General features: G+C 40.8%; 1 protein-coding gene across 1 annotated transcript; it reads left to right on the top strand.

Moving 5' to 3' along the window:
* Window positions 1-1012: 1012 nt before the first annotated feature.
* LOC135524621 (coiled-coil domain-containing protein 124-like) lies at window positions 1013-16146 on the top strand. The gene is made up of 5 exons (XM_064952326.1): window positions 1013-1099; window positions 11610-11793; window positions 11984-12188; window positions 12293-12398; window positions 12670-16146. The coding sequence occupies exons 2-5, from the start codon at window positions 11635-11637 to the stop codon at window positions 12869-12871; spliced, it is 672 nt and encodes a 223-aa protein (XP_064808398.1). The 5' UTR covers window positions 1013-1099; window positions 11610-11634; the 3' UTR covers window positions 12872-16146.
* Window positions 16147-20954: the final 4808 nt, after the last annotated feature.

Here is a 20954-nt window from a genome sequence, read left to right as displayed (position 1 = left end):
CTTCATGTGACGTCATGAAAATAGATACGTCTGTTCCTCCAATTTGGACCGTTTTAAATGTTCTATTTCTTTGTGTAGTGAGAAGGCTTGTTTGTTCGTGTTGAAAATAATTGGGTTTAGTTTCTAGATGTATTCTAATAATATCAACAAACTGATAGGAAACTGGTGGAAAAAGCAAGTCCTTTTACTTTTTAAAATTCAAATCCTTTGCTTGGAAACCATAACAATACTAAATATATAACTAGAATGTATTAGACACAAAGTGTAAATCCAATAAACAGGTCAATCAAACAGATTGAGTTCGTTTGGGACGTCACTTAAACGAGCCATTTAAAAAAACGTTTTATTAACAAATATCAACAAACAAAACAGGATTAGTTACATACAAGCATACATACAAACTATTTACATTGTCAGGAATCCTAAACAAACAAATCATATTCATTAATAATACAAGTTTTAATTGCCTTTTTGTTTTCCATTTTAGTTAATGTAGTGCCATGTTTTTTAAATTCATTTATAAAAATGAAAAAAGTTAGTTTTTGAATTTTCATATTTTCATTTGTGAATATGAAATTCACATATTATTATTAGCAATCCAATTAAATATACTACATATTTATGTCATAATATCTGAAATAAATCATTATATCAAAACCATTAAATAGTACAACCGGTCCTAATTTTTTATAACACAATTCTGTATGTCAATTAAAAAAATTAAAAAAATGCAAAATGGTCTCCTTCTCCATTCCACAGAAATCACATTTATAGTCAATATTCAGCTTGAATCTTTCCAAAACACGTTTCAAAGGATAAATTCGATGTAACATTTTAAATGAAACTTCCTTTACCTTGTTACTGATACAATATTTGTTAACATTGTATATCATCAGAGATATTTGACTAAAATAAGATTGCTAAGGGAATTGTAGTATGACAAACAATATTCCTAATTTGTTTATTACTACATTTTATTTCTTTAATCAAGCCATTTCGTTCTGTACGTCATCACGGTGCGTCGTCACGAAAGGGTTATTTCATAGCTCAATGGTCTGACACTCAGATGCCTTTTTCAAAAACAACATCTGTCGCTCAGGTACAGCCCTTCTCCTTTCACACTTTTATTTTTACATTGGTTAAGAGATTCAATTGTCACGGAAACACTGAAATCTTGGTCTTTGCTAGATAACTTGCTCATAACAGGCTGTTTAGCTAGCTAGCAGTCACTTGCTCATTTATATATTCATCGCTATGGAAGCTGGAAACTAGCTTGGTTGCAAGACGTTTTATGAGTGGTTACTGGTAATATGTTGGGTAAATACATAACTCGTATGACTAAAGTATCTTGCTAGGTAGTTAACGGTTTGTCGAATGTTTTGTATGCTTACTACTAACGTTACCTTGCAGGATTGCTAGAGTTAGGCTACATGGTTGATATGTATAACTTCTAATGTAATGTTACTTATATCAGCTAGCCAGTGTGTAACATGCGTTTGCCCGGTTTCCCAAAAGCATCTGAAGGCAAAGTTCATCCTTCGAAGGTGCATCATTAAATGTCCGAGCTGTTTCCCAAAACCATTGTTAACGTTGTCTGCCTTATAACACTAGGCTGGACGAGATAAAATTCACCCAAGAACGTTGGCTAAACTGGAACACTAGCGCGAGCCCATAGCAAATGAATGGAATCGAACGTTCGCAGAGTCTATTTTGACTGGGGTGATGTTTAGAATTAAATTTCGCCTAAATGGCACAAAATGTATTCATTTTTATTTTACCACTACAATCTGTTCGTCGGACGAAACTGAAAACCCCCAACTTGTGTAGAAAGTAAACATCCGCACCTCGATGGTGTCAACGGTGCTTATGTCAGCGTAATGAGATAGTAAGGAAAAAATAAAACGTTTATTTCTGGTTTAACGATCGATGACAAAGGACCTCGCTGCCCAAGACTTAAATAATTACAAAGAGGAGATTCTCCCGATTTAAAATGGTGCCCGACTTGAAAAAAATCTAAATATACACTGAGATATTTGGCGAAATAGACCGACATGCCTCTCCATAGGAAAACAATGGGGGGAGCTCAGCTTTCCATGGCAAAAAAAATATTTTGGGGGCTAGCATTTGATGACACCCGAGCTAGCTGCCCAGGCTTACGTAATTAGAAAGAGATTCACATGATTAAAATGGCGTCCGACTTGAAACAAATAAAAATACACGCATTGCGAGATATTTGGCGAAATGGTCAGACATGCCTATATTTCCCCCATAGGAAACGATGGGACGACCTCAGCGTTCCAATATAATTTTTGTTTACATTATAACTATAAAACAACGTGAGCAGGTATCATTGCCAACAATAGCGAAGCAGGCCTTGTGACGTTGAACAATAAACTGGGAATAGAACGTTCGGAAGGCGAGTTGGTGCCACAGTGCTCAATAGAACAAATAGGAGCTGGCAGAGTGAACCATTTTGGACCCACAGACTCCAAATAAGTGTCATGATGTTGGAAAATTGCACACAACATTGCGCAGTTCTTATTTTCATGATTTGGACATTAATTCGGTTTCCAAAGCTAGTGGAAATGTGAGCAGCATTTTGTATTCCGAGTAGAATTGGTTAGGGAGCGTAAACAAAGTGCAAACTTTTTTTTTACATTCGAACTTCAATAGCTCCTTGGTCATATGACCTACTTGACTCAAAACAAGGTTCAGAATGTCCACTGACTACCCTTCTATATTGCACACCCGTTGGTTTGTCCATTGTCATCTCACACATTTTTACATGAATTTTTCCAAATGTAAAATTTCAATAGATCATTGGTTAAGTGACCTACTGACTTCAAACAAGGTTCAGAATGTGCTCTGTGGCCCGACACATTGCACACCTTTAGTTTGTCAATTTTCATCTCACGTTTTACATTCATTTTTCCAAATTTAAAATTTCAATAGCTCCTTGGTCATTTGACCTGCTGACTTCAACAAGGTTCAGAATGTACATTGACTACCCTTCTACACTGCTCAAAAAAATAAAGGGAACACTAAAATAAAACATCCTAGATCTGAATGAATGAAATATTCTTATTAAATACTTTTTTCTTTACATAGTTGAATGTGCTGACAATCAAAAATTATCAATGGAAATCAAATTTATCAATCCATGGAGGTCTGGATTTGGAGTCACACTCAAAGTTAAAGTGGGAAAACCACACTATAGGCTGTTCCAACTTTGATGTAATGTCAAAATGAGGCTCAGTAGTGTGTGTGGCCTCCACGTGCCTGTATGACCTCCCTACAACGCCTGGGCATGCTCCTGATGGAGTGGCGGATGGTCTCCCTGAGGGATCTCCTCACAGACCTGGACTAAAGCATCCGCCAACTCTTGGACAGTCTGTGGTGCAACGTGGCGTTGGTGGATGGAGCGAGGCATGATGTGCTCAATTGGATTCAGGTCTGGGGAACTGGCGGGCTCCATAGCATCAATGCCTTCCTCTTGCAGGAACTGCTGACACACTCCAGCCACATGAGGTCTAGCATTGTCTTGCATTAGGAGGAACCCAGGGCCAACCGCACCAGCATATGGTCTCACAAGGGGTCTGAGGATCTCATCTCGGTACCTAATGGCAGTCAGGCTACCTCTGGCGAGCACATGGAGTGCCCCCAATGAAATGCCACCCCACACCATGACTGACCCACCGCCAAACCGGTCATGCTGGAGGATGTTGCAGGCAGCAGAACGTTCTCCACGGCGTCTCCAGACTCTGTCACATCTGTCACGTGCTCAGTATGAACCTGCTTTCATCTGAAGAGCACAGGGAACTAGTGGCGAATTTGCCAATCTTGGTGTTCTCTGGCAAATGCCAAACGTCCTGCACGGTGTTGGGCTGTAAGCACAACCCCCACTTGTGGACGTCGGGCCCTCATACCACCCTCATGGAGTCTGTTTCTGACCGTTTGAGCAGACATATGCACATTTGTGGCCTGCTGGAGGTCATTTTGCAGGGCTCTGGCAGTGCTCCTCCTGCTCCTCCTTGCAGAAAGGCGGAGGTAGCGGTCCTGCTGCTGGGTTGTTGCCCTCCTACGGCCTCCATGTCTCCTGATGTACTGGCCTGTCTCCTGGTAACGCCTCCATGCTCTGTACACTACGCTGACACAGCAAACCTTCTTGCCACAGCTCGCATTGATGTTCCATCTTGGATGAGCTGCACTACCTGAGCCACTTGTGTGGGTTGTAGACTCCGTCTCATGCTACCACTAGAGTGAAAGCACCGACAGCATTCAAAAGTGACCAAAACGTCAGCCAAAAAGCATTGGAACTGAGAAGTGGTCTGTGGTCACCACCTGCAGAACCACTCCTTTATTGGGGGTGTCTTGCTAATTGCCTATAATTTCCACCTGTTGTCTATTCCATTTGCACAACAGCATGTGAAATGTATTGTCAATCAGTGTTGCTTCCTAAGTGGACAGTTTGATTTCACAGAAGTGTGATTGACTTGGAGTTACATTGTGTTCCCTTTATTTTTTTGAGCAGTGTATATTGCACACTCTTGTTTGCAGTGTAAAATCACGCGGCGTAACGCACATTTTTCAGAATGTTACATTTCAATAGCTCCTTGGTCATGTCAATTACACACCTAAGAAGCGTGCAGTGGATATACACCCATATTGCATAACCTCTAGTCATGTATCTTCTATATTGTTGTACATTAATATTAGTTTGACAATTGGGGGGTTCAGTCCAGTGTTTACCATTTTCTTTAATATTTATCTAATAATAATTGGTAGTTCTAAGTAGTTATTTTCCCTGTTAAAAAATAAATAAATCCACAGTATTTAACACACTAGGAGTGAGACAGAATCTCTTTATATTGTTAATATCAACCATAAAGAAAAAGGGCAGAGTACGAGTGTCATGTTATTAATTGTCCAAAGCAGGGATGGAGAGTGAGGTAGGCTGCAGTGGGTTTGCTGGTCAATACATATACTGAACATGTAACCACCATAAATAAATACAAATGTAATATTGACAAATTAAACAAAGTGTAGACCTTTAATCTTTTCCTACATGTCAACAGACACTTCAAATAAGTACAACATGTTTGTGTTAACTTTCTCTTTAGCCCTGGTTGATGTACATTTCAGAGCCTCTTCACTGTGGATGGGGCATATCATACATTTTCAACAACAGACTGTACTTCCAGTTTGTGTTCTTTATTCTGTTGAACTCTTTTGTATTCATTCCTAGGCACAGCACATGGAACCACCGTTGGCATGCAAAACATTCAATCTAAAACAAAACAAAGCATAACACGTTATAAATAATATCAAATATCAATGCAGTATGACAAATTAGCCATCCATTGGGTTATATCTTAAATGGTCTTACATGAAGCAGTTGTTGGCTTTGTTGAACTCTGAAATCATGGGCATGAATTGAACATATGGCTGTCCCTCACAACTACATAAAAATAAAGAATTGACATTTACTTTGAATTAAATGTCATTACAAACCAGACATTTTTAGTATATCCTCAGCCGTTTCTTTTCGCAGTTGCTCCATGTGTTTTTGTGAAGGTTCTATATCAATTTGGGAAGGGATGAATACACATGCCACAATTGTACGCTGTTTTCCCGATCACTATAATCTAGTAGAGGTAATTTCCATTATGCCCCATTCTACACTCAGCCTAAATTATAGGCACTAAACCATTTATAGGACAATGATAAAAGTAGCATATAGGATCCAACCCTATCAGAGTGAATAAATGTAGAGCATTTGTAGACTTTAAGAAAAAATATTAAGTGAGTTTCTTCAGTACGTGCTTAAAGAAAGTCATATCACAAAGATCACAGATGTCAGATTTGGTGGGCACTGTCAAGATAATTAATTGTAAGCACAAAAGGGTGTTAAACTGTGTCAAAATAATATCTGAACATGTCAGTTGTTGAACATAATACTTCTATTTGCAATAGCAATGTATGATATATGCAGTTGAGGAATATTCCATGTACCAACACTACATGTAGGATGGACATAAGACATTCCCACATACAGTATATACATACCTAGAGGCATTTTTCAGCTGTGATTTTACCACTCAGAATCCAGAATGGATATGACAATGGGGCCAGCACAGGACGTAATACACCCTTACAACAATCTACTTTTTGATCTTCTTGACTTATCTGGTAAACTGCTACTATGTGTCAAGAAAAGAGACCCAGTTAGGGGTTAGTGTACTCAAGTAAAAAAGGGCTGGTTTAGATTAAAAACTATTGCCCTGTGTCCCTGTTCATAGGGGCATGAGAGACTAGTCAGTGGTAGAATTGAGTTGGCACTTTATTGGCCCACAGACCCATAAAGTTGAGGTTACTCTTTTTTTTTTGTTTTTTTTTTTGAATTGATGTATTGTTCCGACCTAGAATATGTGGACATCTATAAGTACCTAGGTGTCTGGCTAGACTGTAAACTCTCCTTCCAGACTCATATCAAACATCTCCAATCCAAAATCAAATCTAGAATCGGCTTTCTATTTCGCAACAAAGCCTCCTTCACTCACGCCGTCAAACTTACCCTAGTAAAACTGACTATCCTACCGATCCTCAACTTCGGCGATGTCATCTACAAAATAGCTTCCAATACTCTACTCAGCAAACTGGATGCAGTTTATCACAGTGCCATTCATTTTGTTACTAAAGCACCTTAAAGCACCTTATACCACCCACCACTGCGTCCTGTATGCTCTAGTCGGCTGGCCCTCGCTACATATTCGTCACCAGACCCACTGGCTCCAAGTCATCTACAAGTCCATGCTAGGTAAAGCTCCGCCTTATCTCAGTTCACTGGTCACGATGGCAACACCCACCCGTAGCACACGCTCCAGCAGGTGTCGCTCACTGATCATCCCTAAAGCCAACACCTCATTTGACCGCCTTTCCTTCCAGTTCTCTGATGCCTGTGACTGGAACGAATTGCAAAAATCGTTGAAGTTGGAGACTTATCTCCGTCACCAACATTAAACATCTGCTATCTGAGCAGCTAACCGATCGCTGCAGCTGTACATAGTCCATCGGTAAATAGCCCACTGAATTTACCTACCTCATCCCCATACTGTTTTTATTTATTTACTTTTCTGCTCTTTTGCACACCAGTATCTCTACCTGCACATGACCATCTGATCATTTTTCACTCCAGTGTTAATCTGCTAAATTGTAATTATTCGCCTACCTCCTCATGCCCTTTGCACACAATGTATATACTCTCTTTTTTTCCCTACTGTGTTATTGACTTGTTTATTGTTTACTCCATGTGTAACTCTGTCTTGTTGTCTGTTCACACTGCTATGCTTTATCTTGGCCAGGTCGCAGTTGTAAATGAGAACTTGTTCTCAACTAGCCTACCTGGTTAAATAAAGGTGAAAAAAATAAATATATATTTTATTTCATTAACTGTCCAAGAAATGGATCCAAAGTGTTAGGACATTTGTTCCCATAAATACAAAGGAGGATGTCTCTCCTCATACCTCTGGCACTTTGGTCAGACTGCCAGACTGTGTAAAAACTTTATGATGGGGCCGGCAACGGAGTTCTCATTGACTAAGCACCACAGAGCCAATCAGGAGAGAATACACAGGTCAAGGGTGCCAATTGGAAGTCAAGGGGTGTGTCTGTGCCTTTCGGATTACTCTCGCTTTACATGGAACCCCTGTGGTTCAAGTCAAGAGCTACCCTTACCCTTTCAGTCTGCTCTGCGCATGTTTGAAAGTGACCGAGACAGCAGCCAAGATACTTTTTCACAGTATGTCATAAAAAAGTATTACACTTATGAATGTATGTAAAATGCTAATATATATTAGATCCAGTACAATGGAATAACTAAGACCTGAATTTGAATGCAGCGTGTTCTGATTCCTCCTCTTTCTGTCCAGAAGAGTCAACCAAAAATACTTGGCCTGATGGTTCATGCAGATACTGGGGGGAGCAATGCGACCACGTTATTTCGGGGAAGCATATTTGATTCTGAGTTCAGACACATGAAGTTTGTATGTGAGAACTATTTCTAAGATGCATAATTAGTTTTTCCGAACTCACTTTTTAATTTTAATTGTCACATGCTTCATAAAAACAGTTGTAGACTAACAGTGAAAAGCTTACTTACAGGCCCTTCCCAACAATGCACTATACTCCCTCCCAAAAAACTGTAACACAAGGAATAAATACTCAATGATAGCATGGCTATATACATGGGGTACCAGTGCTGAGTCGACTTGCAGGGAAACAAGGAAATCGAGGCAGATATGTACATATAGGTAGGGATAAAGTGACTAGGCAACAGGATAGATAAGACAGTAGCAGCAGTGTGTGGCGATTGTGTGTTTGGGTAGCGTCCAGTGTGTGCATAGTTAAAAAGAGTTGGTGCAAAAAGGGCCGACGCAGATAACCCAATAGCTACTCGGACTAACTATTTAGCAGTCTTATAGCTTGGGTGTAGAACCTGTTCAGGAGCCTTTTGGTCCCAGACTTAGCGCTCCGGTACGGTTTGCCGTGCGGTAGCAGAGCGAAGTCTATGACTTTGGTGGCCGGAGTCTTTCTCAATTTTTAGGGCCTTCCTCTGACACCGCCTGGTATAAAGGTCCTGGGTGGCAGGGAGTTCGACCCCAGTGATGTATTGGGCTGTACGCACTACCCTCTGTAGCGCCTTCCAGTCGGATGCCGAGCAGTTGCCCTACCAAGCGGTGACTCAGCTAGTCAAGATGCTCTCAATGGTGCAAGCTGTATAACTTTTTGAGGATATAAGGGACCATGCCAAATCTTATCAGCCTCCTGAGGGGAAAGAGGCATTGCCATGACCTCTTCACAATTCTTTTGGTGTGTTTGGACCATGATAAGTCCTTAGCGATGTGGACACTGAGGAACTTGAAGCTCTCGATCCGCTCCATTACAGCCCCGTCGATGTGAATTAGGGCATATTTGTCACTCCAATTCTTGTAGTCCACGATAAACGCCAACCCTCACTACCTGGCCCATCAGGAATCAGTTGAGGGAGATGTTCATTCATTCCCAGGGAGCTTAGATTGGAGGGCATTATGGTGTTGAACGTTGAGATGTAGTCTATGAACAGCATTCTCACCTAGGTGTTCCTTTTGTCCAGATGGGAAAGATTGTCATCTGTTAGGGTGGTATGGAGTTGGAGTGAGTCCAGGGTGTCTGGGATGATGGTGTTGATGTGAGCCATGACCAGACTTTAAAGCATTTCATGGCTACAGATGGGAGTGTTACGGTGTGGTAGTTGTTTAGAAAAGTTACTTTGTTGTTCTTGGGCACAGGGAATATGGTGGTCTGCTTGAAACATGTAGGTATTACAGACTGTGTCAGGGAGAGGCTGAAAATGTCAGTGAAGACACTGAGTACTCGTCCTGGTAATCTGTCTGGTCCTTGTGAACGGGAACCTGTTTAAAGGTGTTACTCACATCGGCTACGGAGAGCGTGATCACAGTCGTCGAACGGCTGGTGCTCTCGCGAATGGTTTAGTGTTGCTTGCCTCAACGCGAGCATAGAAGGCATTTTGCTTGTGTCCACTGGGAAGCTCTCGGTTTGGTTTCCCTTTGTAATCTGTGATAGTTTACAAGCCCTGCCACATCTGACGAGTATCCTGTATTGTCGCTTTGCCTGTCTAATGGTTTGCCTGAGGGCGTAGCAGGATTTCTTTATAAGCGTCTGGATTAGTGTCCCTCTCCATGAAAGTGGTAGCTCTAGCCTTTTAGCTCAGTACGGATGTTGCCTGTAATCCATGGCTTCTGGTTGGGATATGTACCTACTGTCACAGTGGAGATTACTTTGTCAAAGCTCGTATTAATGAAGCCGTTGACTGATGTGCTAAACTCCTCAATGCCATCTGATGAATCCTGGAACATATTCCAGTCTGTGCTTGCAAAACAGTCCTGTAGTTTAGCTTCCGTATTGAGTGCGTCACGAATACTTCCTGTTTGGAGTTTTTGCTTGTTAGAAAGAATCCAATGACTTGCCAAATGGAGGGTGAGAGGGAGCTTTCTATGCATCTCTGTGGAGTAAAGGTGATGTAGAGTTTATTTTACTCTAGTTGCACAGGTGATATGCTGGTAGAAATTAGGCATCACCCCCCTGCATTAAAATCACCGGCCACTAGGGGCACCACCTCCGGATGAGCATTTTCTTGTTGGCTTATGGCCCTAAACAGCTTGTTGAGTGCGGTCTTAGTGCCAACATCAGTTTGGTGGTAAATAGACAGCTACGGAAATATAGATAAACTCTTGGTAAATATTAGGGTCTCCAGTTTATCATGAGGTATTCTAACTCAGGCAAGCAGAACCTTGAGACTTAATATTTGGGATCACATACCAGTCTTTGTTGACAAATAGAGAGTGAGCAGAGTGAAGCAGAGTGAAGCTTGCGCTGCTGTCACATGCGCAGATCAAATACACCGCTGCATTTGACGTAGCCTACGTCGACTTACGTAGCATCGCAAGTAGTACTGACTGAGATCTTTTAAACTTGTTCAGTCAAAATAACTGATCTTTCTACTAATTTTGTTCAGTACTGCCCAGAACATGCAGGACCACCTACCGGTGAACGATGAACTGGAAATTCGAGTCATGATTCTACAAGCCTCTTTCACCATAAGGGTCATATTGGAGCTGTCATTTGTGACTGAGACTTGCAAACGTGTGCTTTAAAACAATGCACATTTGTTGATTGCTAGGCATACAAATAAGATTATTTCTTGATACATTTGAAACTGTCTAGTTGTGGCCGCAACCGGACTAGATTGTGATTGACTCTGCGAAATGCATTGCTCGACTGCCGTGAGGGCGATGAGCACAATGTCGTTTGCGAACTGCACCCCCCCCCCCCAAAAAAAACAACCCAGATTTGTTCTCAAGTTTGAGGTTGTTGAGCAGAGGCTGTGTACGTTTTGGTTCTACAGAGCTGTGTCCATAACATTCAGTAATCCATTAATTGCGTTAATTCTTGCGATCAATTATGAGTTCTAAACATGTATTCTTTATACTCATGATCTATTTCCCTGCACTCATATGACAGAGAGTTGGTAGTTTGAGCACATCTCTGGAGATGCTGAGCTGGAGGAGCGTGTATTAGCCCTGCTGTAGGACTCATTGCAGCTAGCACTAGCAGGTCAAATGAACAATTAAAATGAACAAGTCTTTTTAGAAAAGCTAATGATCCTCGTCAGTATAAAGAGTAGTTAAAAATAAAAAATGTTCGAACTGATCATCACTACTCGCAAGCCAATCACAGAATGTGATGACAGAACTGAAGCAAATTGTACAATCTGGCCAGGTTGATATCAAGATTTTGATTAGGTAACATTACACAGTGTGACCTGATATTTGTAAAATACTGACATAGCCTTTAAGGCCTTTGCAGACTAAGTTCATTGTTAAGAATTGTACGGTTATATGGTTCTAATGGTTAACTTAGCCTTAAGATGCTTTTGGTTGGTTTACTCTTATCTTTGGCCCATGGCTCAATTAGATGGTGGCTCAGTAAGTAAGCTTGCCACCTGGTTTGGTTTATGATAGAATGTCTAAATCATACTTTGTTTGTGTCAGCTGAAGAGTAGGCCTAGTGTTAGGAATGCCGAAGAAGTTCCAGGGCGAGAACTCCAAGGCGATGACTGCCAAGGCCCGCAAGGCAGAGGCCAAAGCTGTGGAAGACTCCCGCAAGAAAAAGGAGCTGGAGGATGCTTTATGGCAGGAGAACGATAAACATGTCCTGAAGAAAGAACAGAGGAAGGTGATTTTTCATGCTCCGTTTCTTATTCCCACACTGGGTCAAATAGTCGGCAGCACTATTCAATTGGGCTATATCACAAACCAATATCTGGCGATGTATGTACAGACCAGACGAATATGCGAAGTAATACCCTGATATGTTGACGTGGGTCTGATCATTTTGGCTTTAAATGTCTGCTCTGAACCTGCAGGACGACAAGGAGAAGAAGCGCCTTGAGGCCCTGGAGAGAAAGAAAGAGAACCAGCGGCTCTTGGATGAGGAGGCTGCAAAGATTAAGGGCAAGGCCAAGGAGGCGGCTGCTGCTATGGCGGCGTGCAAAGTGACCCGTGCCCAGATTGAGGAGACGCTGCGTATTGAGCAGGCGTTACAACCGCAGGAGCAACCCAAAGAGAAAGGCAACGACCTCACCATTATTCCTTTAAGCATTAACCAGGCTCCCTTTCCTCTCAGGGTTCTGTTGTATTTTTATGTTCCTCCTCTCCTATGTTCGTGTCCACAGAGAAGAGTCAACTGGAGTCACCCCTGGAGGAGAATGTGAATCGCCTCATCCCTGAGGAAGGTGCAGTGGACGCTAGATCCATAGAGGATGCCATTGCTGTGCTCAGGTACAGAATACTGACGAGGCATAACCTCTCATTGTTACCCCCTACAAAAGCAATATTGAAATTACTGTATAGAACTAGGGGAGCCTTTCCATCAGTTTACCATACGTTATCAACATAAAGTGGGTTTGGTGTGACCTACAACGTAGACATATAACAAGTTACTTTTCATACTCCAGGCTATATAACGCAGACATGACGGGTATCATAACAAGTATGGGGTTCCATAGAGAACCAAGTTTCAGCCCTCTCCTCGTTTTTGTTTCTTTCCCAGCACAGCTGAAGAGCTCGACCGCCACCCCGAGCGCAGGGTGAAGGCAGCGTTCGCCGCGTACGAGGAACTGAACATGCCCCTCCTTAAAAAAGAGAACCCCAACATGCGGCTGTCGCAGCTCAAACAGCAACTGAAAAAGGAGTGGATGAAGTCGCCAGAGAACCCCCTGAACCAGCGCTTTGCCAACTACAATGCCAAGTGAACCAACTTCAGCAGCAGCTAACACAAAACTGTTACCTATGCATTTTGGACCTTACAATGGAAGATGCCTCCAACCTAGAATTATTCCCTCATTATGAATACGTTGCTGGAAAAGCTGCACTCATTCCCTAGGAAGGACCTCTGATGCAAGGAATCACCTTGGGACTTCAGCTTGTTTCATTTAGAGGAGAAGCAAATTCCCCCCATGTTCCTGATGATTTTTCTGTTACTGTGAATTCCCACTTGTGAAGCATCTCAGTGGTTTATGGATTTTATTCCCATTATCAGTTTTTCACACTTAAATTGAAAAAGGGGGGGGTGTGACAGAAGTTTGAGATTAAAAGTAATTTATTACAGTTCACAATACTAGCATCTAATTGTTTCTGAGAGTGAGACTACAGGTATGTTGCTCTGTATAAGAGCATCTGCTAAATGACTAAAATGTGGTCTGCACTCTTGCTATAGTAACCACCTTTTTAAAGGCCCAATTGAGTTGTTTTATACAAATATGACATTTCTGGGTTACAATTAAGTAACTTACTGTACTAGTTTTCCATTAAAATTGTAAATTATGTTAAGCAAAATTCTCAGACTTTTCCTAGGACTGTCTGGGAGTGGTCTGAGTGGGGAGGGGAAAACTCAACTAGCTGTTTGGCTCTCTTTGTTATTGGTCTAATTTACGGCCTGGTGATGACCCAGGCAAGCTGAAAATCCCTCCCATGCAAACCTGCTGCTTTTAGATGGTCTTGTGTATATTGTATTTTCAACCAGCAATTATCAGGAAATTACTTATGAAATGTTTTATACTTTTACAGTGTTAGTTTCATCAGCTGTTGTACAATATGATATGAAACATACAAAATTAGTTGTCTGCACCGGGCCTTTAACCCTTGATAATGAACCACAAAAGAAAATATCATGACCAGAGCCAGCTGTGGACTTATAAGAGCACTGCCTTGTCATAAACTATTTTCAGCGCCATTGGAAATGACTACCCCTTTACCTATGATAGGATGGGGAACAGGTGCAACAAGACATTAACAGGGCCTTATTAGGTGTACCTAGGGTTGCAAAGAGTCGAAAACTTGCTGGTAAATTTCCATGGGAAGTTACAGTAAGCCTGGGAATTTAGGGAATTTAACTTAAATTCATCAAAAAAGTTAGCTTATTACAGTGAACCTTTTTTTGTGGGATACACAAGGCAATTCTAGGTCTTGTGGCATATTTTGGTTGAACTATCCCCAATTCAATGGAATTGCAACCCTCTGCATGCACAGTGAATTCTTCCATCAAATGTGCAGTGCACTCTTCCATCACATGTACAGCTGATTCTCTAGCTCTTGCACACTGAGATGCTATTAAGCCCACATTACTACACTGTCTGAGCCAAGGACTACATGCTTTCTGTTAAGTTTTGAATACAATACTGGGTGGGGTGGATATATTTGGACAATTTTTTTAAATTTATTTTCTAGCTAGTAAGTAGCCCACAGCGAAGTGTGTTTAAATCATTTCTAACTTAACAATTTCTGATAGTTTTTGCTACCATGTGGGTTTAAGCTTGCTTGTGCGTGTTAACTGAGTGTTAATTCACCTGTTTCCACACATTTCATTTTAAAACATTTATTTTAGTTTAAGTTGTTTAATCTAACTGCTTAACTATTTATCTGTACATGGAATTGTATTAGGGTTTTCCATGTTTTTTTCCTAATCTTTACAGGAAAATGCCACGGACACTATCTGATGTGTGGTGACATTTCACTGCAGCTAATGTAAAAGGAAAAGCTGTGTACATTTTGCAAATACTGTGCCAAATCATATGTGAAGAATGCAACAAAGATGCAGAATCTGGTCAATTGCATAAAGTTCCCTCAACTTCTATTTGAGGTGAAAATGATTTGTTGGATACCTTATCGATAGCAACAGCTCATGGTCCTCCTGGAATCAGAAGTGTTTTTGACGCAATAGAGGAATGTAGTCAGATATGCTGATGATTGTCTTGCTCGAGCTGTGTATTGCAACTGGTTCACTGATGCTCACAGGCAATGTGTATTTGAAGAGATTTCTGAATGTTCTTCACCCAGCATACACCCCTCCAACCAGACATGCTTTTATCTCCTTGTTTGATGGATACAGATTTCAAGTGAAGGTCAAGCAAATCAGAGATAGCAGACTATTGCAATCATCTCTGATGGGTGGTCGAATGTTTGTGGGCAAGGGATAATTAACTACATCTCTACCCTTCAACCAGTATTCCACAAGAGCACAGACACAAGAGACAACAGACGCACCGGTCTCTACATTGTAGATGAGCTGAAGGCAGTCATCAATGACCTTGAACCACAGAAGGTATTTGCACTGGTGACAGACAATGCTGTGAACATGAAGGCTGCTTGGTCTAAAGTGGAGGAGTCCTACCCTCACATCACACCCATTGGCTGTGCTGCTGACAGGTGTGGCATATCAAGAAGCTGATTCAGCAGCATGATTATTAACAGTGCAGGTATGGCACAACACAATGTATGGCACAACACAATGACATCAATGTTATAAATCTAATGTTGTATCGGCTGTTCGCGCTGTAGCGGATGAATCACAATTAGTTGGGTAACAGATAATTAAGATGTTTTAGTTGCATAATATGCTTATGTGAAAAACGTCATTAGAATGCATCCCTTTGGACTCTAGTGTTGGCAGTTGCACTTTTCCCTCAGCTAGGGCTCAGTCACTTGGGGCCCAGAGAGGGGAGAGGTCAGAATGGAACATTGTCTTCATATGTGAATGTGTCTTTACCTATTCTTCAACCATGTGAAGAGATGGCGTGATTAATGGGGAACCAATTACTTGTCTCCACAATGTCTGTGCGCAAGTCACTCCCCTCATTGAGCTTGTCCAGGAGTGGGGTCAAGAGGGGGTTTACTTGAGATAGGAGTTTCTAGAGTTGATAATTGATATATGCCATTGGATGAGTTGCTGTTTTTTTACTATGCAGTACCAGGAACGAGATTAGAACCTCATCTTAGGGACCAAACTGAACGATAATTTATAGCGAATGCTATCTGGCTATGGGATACTCCTCAAGTAAAAGTCCTTATTTGTGAACAGTTCCTAGATATCTGTGGTTTGTCATGTCAAAGTGGGGTGGATCTTTGCTAAAAAAAAAAAGATCTCAGTAGCCATTGTGTTGACACTCAACGGTTCATTAGAAATGGCGAATCTTTGAAAGTCAAGTGCTAATGCAAAGCTCTTATTATTAAAGATGTAGTTTAAGTATAACTCTGACTGGTGTGTGAAGTTTGTCTCTCCTCATTTGGTAATACAGAAAATTAGCCACCACAGTGTTTAAAGATCAATACAGTATTGTTGTAGCCATGCCTTTTACTCTGCTACAATACTGTTATACATGCCAATACCATACAGGTGTAAGAAAATACTGTTACTGTAGAATATAATAGTCATAACCCTCTGATCCAAATAATTATGCATAGGTAGTGTTACTTCTTAGTTTCAATGAACGTTGTAACTGAGGCTGACCAATACATTTGCTGTGAAATCAACTGCCTTTTGATATTAATTTGTGTCAAAATATTACAATTCACTTGGAACACATTAGACATTGAGCTTTGATGAAGCTTGGCAATTATTTATTTGGCTTATGACAGTGTCCTGTGCTGCCTTTCTCTATAACGTTTTTTGTTGTTGTTTACAGCACAGCCACATTCAAATGGTAGCCTGCTGACCAAACACACCACAGTCTTTGTAACGTTGCCTGCCACCCATTTGAAAGTGTGTGACCACAACGTATTACTTAAAGGAAATGTTTGTAGCTCCATCTCACTGGCTTCTTGAAAGTAGAATTTATTCTGATTGTGTAATTATAATAGTGAATATGATTGTTCATTCAAATGTCATAACTCAAAGCATTATTTTGAACCTCTTTCGATTGGCGAGAGACTATCACTGGTATCCTTTGTGTTAAAGCCCTCAACTCCATAGCTACATTAAGCATAATATAACACTTATATTAAGCCTATATGTTTAATAATGTATACATTAGTCAATGACGGCATTAAGCAGTGTGCATGTTATCAAATGCTTTATTATACTGAACAAAAATATAAATGCAATTTCAACGATTTTACTGAGTTACAGTTTATATAAGGAAATGAGTAAATAAAAAACATTAAAAAATGTATTAGGCCCTAATCTATGGATTTCACATGACTGGAGAGGGGCGCAGCCATGGGTGGGCCTAGCTCCCAAGTGTGTGGGCCTATGCCCTCCCTGGCCCACACATGGACCAGTCATATGGAGGTCCGAGGCTGGTGTTGTTTACACTTCTTCTACGTTTGTGAGGCCTTTCGGATGCACTGCCAAGTTCTCTAAAATGTTGGAGGCAGCTTATGGTTGAGAAATTAACATTAAATTCTCTGGCAACAGCTTTGGTGGACATTCCTGCAATCAGCATGCCAATTGCACGCTCCCTCAACTTGACACATCTGTGGCATTGTGTTGTGTCAAAAATGCACATTTTAGTGTGATCTTTTATTGTCCCCAGCACAAGGTGCACCTGTGTAATGATCATGCTGTTTAATTAACTTCTTGATATGTCACACCTGTCATGTGGATGGATTCTCTTGGCAAATGCTCACTAAGATGGATGTAAACAAATGTGTGCACAAAATTTGAGAGAAGCTTTTTGTGTGGATGGAACATTTCTGGGATCTTTTATTTCAGCTCATGAAACATGGGACCTACACTTTACATGTTGTGTTTCTATTTTTGTCCAGTATAGATCAGATGTATAATGATGACTTGCTGTGGCAAAAGCCAATTTCACTTTTAGACATTAGTCTGATGCAAGAGCCTTCATTTATTACAGCTGTATATGTGAATGACACATAAGGAAGTAATAGCTGTGTGTAGGCTATTCTTACATTAAACAATGTCAGGTAGAGAGAGCTGGGTAAGAGAACCTTCACCCCCCCCCCAAAATATATTTATTTAACCTTTACTTAACTAGGCAAGTCAGTTAATAACAAATTCTTATTAACAATTACAGCCTACCCCGACCAAACCCTCCCCTAACCTGGACGACGCTGGGCCAATTGTGCGCCACCCTATGGGACTCCTGATCACGGCCGGTTGTGATATAGCCCAGAATCTAACCAGGGTCTGTATATAGCCCAGAATCGAATGCAGTGCCTTAGTCTGCTGCGCCACTCGGGAGCTCGATGTGGCCCAACCTAACCGTAAATTATTACGTTGGATTGGAGCAGATAGCTTGGATTATTATTATAAACATACAATCTTCACTGTTTATGATTCAATAATTAATGTTAATCTGTGTTTCTGGAGGATATATAACAGGTCACAGATTTTAGATTTATTATAATGTTCTGGTGGTCACATTCGTGTGCAGATAAGACACTTTGACCCCATTTCAGTTTGTCAAGAACAAGATCCTAACCCTGAGTCCTTTTTTCCCAATGCGCTTTGAGAAGGAGAAAGAATGTGAGGAATCAAGGAAAGATGAATAAGAAAAAGGCTTTGTATGGCCTGTCCTTGAGGGAGGAGATAAGAGGCTCTGTGTTGGCCTTTGAACTACAAAGCATCAATAACAAGTTTCTCTGACCGCTAATTGACAATTCTGCTTTGAAGAACCAACAGTTCTTTTAGCTATTTATGGGCCTGCTTTGAGTCCATGTATGTGTGATCTGTGATGTGGTCCTTATTGCTTACATCCGATGTCACAACCTTTTCTGTATCCAGTTGCTTTGTCCCCCATTCTATTTGCATGCCAAGCCTTTAATAAGCCCAGCAGCTGCCCTTTCTTCAATTTGAATCCTAATGATCACTTTCAAAGGAAAGCGGCCCTATCTCAAGTGTAGGAAGAGCCTGTCTAAGAACAGCCTGTTGTCTGGCTTCCACTTCAGATGCCTTTCGAGCGGTGCCCTTCCTCGGCACTGGCCAAGATCACCTCCAAGTTGTGTCTGGATTTCTACAAGGACAGGGAGAGAAATGTATCTGAAGGAATAAGGTAAGAGTCTCCAGGCTAAGGGGTATGACTACTGGTCTGGTCAGTTGTCTAATGCTTTGGGTCGATTAGAGTAGAGAAAATGACAATACATGCAATAGTTTTTCTTTTTCCTAAAGGGACACACGATTGGGTAAAAAGAAAATTGAGCTAGCAAAGAGAGGGTCGATAGCAATTCAGTTTAAAGGCAATAACTTAAAATGCATTTAACCAGTTCCTTGTAGAGTTTCTTGAATATTGTGTAGTTGCTTGATAAATTAGACTAGGTTTCTTGGTTATTATTATTATTATTTTTTTTAATTTTACCTTTATTTTACTAGGCAAGTCAGTTAAGAACAAATTCTTATTTTCAATGACGGCCTAGGAACAGTGGGTTAACTGCCTGTTCAGGGGCAGAACGACAGATTTGTACCTTTTCAGCTTGGGGATTCAAACTTGCAACCTTTCGGTTACTAGTCCAACGCTCTAACCACTAGGCTACCCTGCCACCCCAAATTATTATCAGTTATATGTTGAGGGCAAGTATTTGTGGTGCAGTTGTTAAAAGAATGGAAAACTCAGTAAACCAGGAGACGGAAATTATGAATCATGAATAATCTGTGATATTGATTCTAATAATTTTCTTAAATAAATAGTACTGTGGATGTTTTAGGACAGTTGGCAAATACACAAGGCTACATAACGACAAAAAAGATTTGAGTAAAAACAAAAAGCAATGTAAAAATGTCTAAATAGTGTATTCAACAATGACGCGCCAGTTATTGTTGACAATAGTTTTATTTTATTCAAGCCTGCCCTACATCCTTTCAGTAGCAATGGTGATATCCCTGTTGGAGGAGGATTCATATCAGAGAGGCTCTCATCTGGTTTTGACAGGGGGTCTCCAGTCTTACAAAATATCTCTGTTAGAAGTCCTATGTTTGCTTTAGATCTTTGTTAGCTTTTGCCCTCAACTGTAGTGCACACTGCTTTAATTCACTTAAAAAGGCTTTAGAAAATTGTCTTTATGATCAGATATGACACTTTACAACTTTGAGGGAGTTGAGTCAATGTCTTTGTATTGTATTTGTTCATGTTTTCTCTGCTTTCTTGCAGATTATTCTTGTGTTAACGCAACACCCTTTTAGCTGGACGACTGTAATACACCATGCATTGGCAAGTGCACATGGTTACACTAAAACATGAGCTTGCTTTGGGAAACATTTTTATTCGAATCTGGATTCCTTCCGAGCAAACTCTTTGATGAACTACAATGTAAACTGTGTTAAAAGTGACAAGATTTACCCAACTGCCTTTCCAGCATCACAGTATTGAAAAACCTGGACAAAATCACCGGATTATTAATACATTCTTAGTTAACAAACAAAACAAAAAGTTGAATAAAAAGACAATTAAAAACAACTAAATATGAATCAAATTTTCAAAATGTACAGGAGCCATTAAGTTAATCTTCCAGCGGCTCTGGGGCATCATCCAACTGGGTGCTACACATTAGTAGTGTAGAGGAGTAGTTAGCCAGCTAGCTATGGAGTCCATAAGGAGAGGCTGAGGACAATGAGGTGTGCTAAAGGTTCCGCACCTGTCTCTGACTGACTCTGATATGACCACTGACCTCCCTCGCTGTAACCAAGACGCTCCCCCCTCCCACCACCACTTGGATCGTTCTACTTCCGTTCTTGCCTCAACTCCCTGACTTTTACATTTTCTTGAATCACATTTTATTAAATGAAATGTGGTTACTTGTATGTATTACTGCAATTGAGCTTTTAGCTGCCATAGTACACATGAAATTAAATAAACCATCATCATCATCATACATTAATTATGAGGCTGGTTCTAGTCAAACCCACCAATGCAACACTTCGGCTTGATTCAACAGGAGATGCTTGCAATGACCGAGACCCCGATCACAGTAACTCAAGAGGGCAGTCCCTACCAGACAAAGCCCCTGATGTCATGCAGGATTGCTACTCTGGAACTGCCCTCCACTATCAAACGTTAGTACCAGAGCAGAGCACTAACAGCATGTCCCCTTCCACTTCTCTGC

The sequence above is a fragment of the Oncorhynchus masou genome, chromosome 31 (assembly GCF_036934945.1).
Source record: "Oncorhynchus masou masou isolate Uvic2021 chromosome 31, UVic_Omas_1.1, whole genome shotgun sequence".
NCBI lineage: Eukaryota > Metazoa > Chordata > Actinopteri > Salmoniformes > Salmonidae > Oncorhynchus > Oncorhynchus masou.
The sequence above is the reverse complement of the archived record's forward strand: the minus strand, read 5'-3'. Positions and strand labels throughout refer to the sequence as shown.